This window comes from Limulus polyphemus, unplaced genomic scaffold, assembly GCF_000517525.1.
Source record: "Limulus polyphemus unplaced genomic scaffold, Limulus_polyphemus-2.1.2 Scaffold77, whole genome shotgun sequence".
Lineage (NCBI taxonomy): Eukaryota > Metazoa > Arthropoda > Merostomata > Xiphosura > Limulidae > Limulus > Limulus polyphemus.
The window spans coordinates 804,162-805,662 of NW_013665687.1; the positions used below are offsets into that span (position 1 = coordinate 804,162).

The 1,501-nt window shown below is 36.2% G+C and overlaps 1 protein-coding gene across 3 annotated transcripts in view; it reads right to left on the reverse strand.

Moving 5' to 3' along the window:
• The window catches only part of LOC106467063 (spondin-1-like), a 38,247-nt gene that overhangs the window by 5,777 nt on the left and 30,969 nt on the right, over positions 1 to 1,501 (reverse strand). Inside the window, exon 12 of one of the 3 annotated variants that reach the window (XM_022395878.1) lies at positions 745 to 896. The exons of the other annotated variants lie outside the window; for them this stretch is intronic. Within the exon in view, the coding sequence (XP_022251586.1) occupies positions 748 to 896 (149 nt within the window). The 3' untranslated portion in view covers positions 745 to 747. The remainder of the gene's footprint in view (positions 1 to 744; positions 897 to 1,501) is intronic. 3 annotated transcript variants of the gene reach the window in all.

Below are 1,501 nucleotides of genomic sequence, written 5' to 3' on the forward strand. Positions count from 1 at the left end.
CTCTCTCTCTCTCTATATATATATATATATATATATGTGTGTGTGTGTGTGTGTGTGTGTGTAGTGTAAATTAACCTATGAACAACATTTATATGTTTTATACGAGTCGTGAACCTCAGTACATTAATGGGATTTATAAACTTAAAAGTCACTATTACACGGTAATGTACTATTTACTATGTGTTAAACCATGTTTTTTGAGAATGAAAAATGCTTGACTTGCTTTACAATTTTTAGCGCAAAGTTAAACAATGACTAGCTGTGCATATAGCTGTCCCTAATTTTGAACTGATAGATCTGAGGTAAGGCAGACAGTTAACAGACACAGCTCTCGAACTAGTCTTGTTTGACCAAATAGTGACCGTCACTCTTATAGCTTACCCACAATTCCAAACGGCAATATGACTCGAATATAACCAATAGGCCACACTCGGTTCCCCCTTCCCCCCCTCAAAAAAAAAGGAAGAATGTACTGAAATACTTGATGTCAGGTAAATCGATCTGATTCGTTGCTAAGGGAAACAACGTTCAAAGAATGCTAATTAACCGAAACAATTACAATCATTCAAACAATGATGCTATAAAATACAAACAGCGAAATCAGTTTACTAATTTTTTTTGCAAGTATATCTATTTACAACTTCATAAAAAAACTAGGTTAAATGTAAGTTCTTTGTATGCAAATAAAGTTTTTTAAGAAGATGAACAAGTTCCTATCATACCCTTTAACACATTTACACATACTTTTCAACACTCATCAATGCGATGAAAATTGTTTTTGTTGCCTCGGCAACCACCGTAAACGAATAGAACGCAAGCTCGTTTGGCCGTGTCGTAATGCCAACGTTTTAGTAAGTCTCGACATGGGCCTGCATCTATCGGCAGGTGACAGATTTCTGAAATAACGGAAATAGATTTAACAAAAAATACTAATTGATATAAGTAAAATCATTAATCTCGACATGTTCAAAATTAACCTAATCATATTTTACTTAAACGTAGACTCACCAGTGAATCGACGTAACGCCACTAAGGTTTATTAAAAAGAGTTGGGCCAGTGTTTTCCAAACTGTAGAGCGCGCCACCTGGCAGGGAGTTGCATACTGGTGGCTGGAGGGACGCGGCGTTTTCGCGGGAAAGCCTAAAAATAACGAAGAAACAGAAGAGTTGGAGGAGTCGCTTCGATCTCTCACCACACCAAAATCGACCTAAACACACAGAAAAATATAATTACAAAAAGCCTGGATATAGCCACTACCAGCCTGGATATAGACAGGTAAGCCTCAGAAAGCCTCGTAAAAACAGCAGACAAATGTATACCAAAATTATCAATCAACAATACCCAAACAAACACTGACATAATTTAAAAAAATAAAGGAACGAAGAAGATTAAAAAGAGATTGTACGACAACCGGTGACCCACAAACAAAAACGCAAATAAATACGCTCAGAAACAAAATTAGAAACGACGTTAAGCTAATAAAATCACAAAAATGGGACA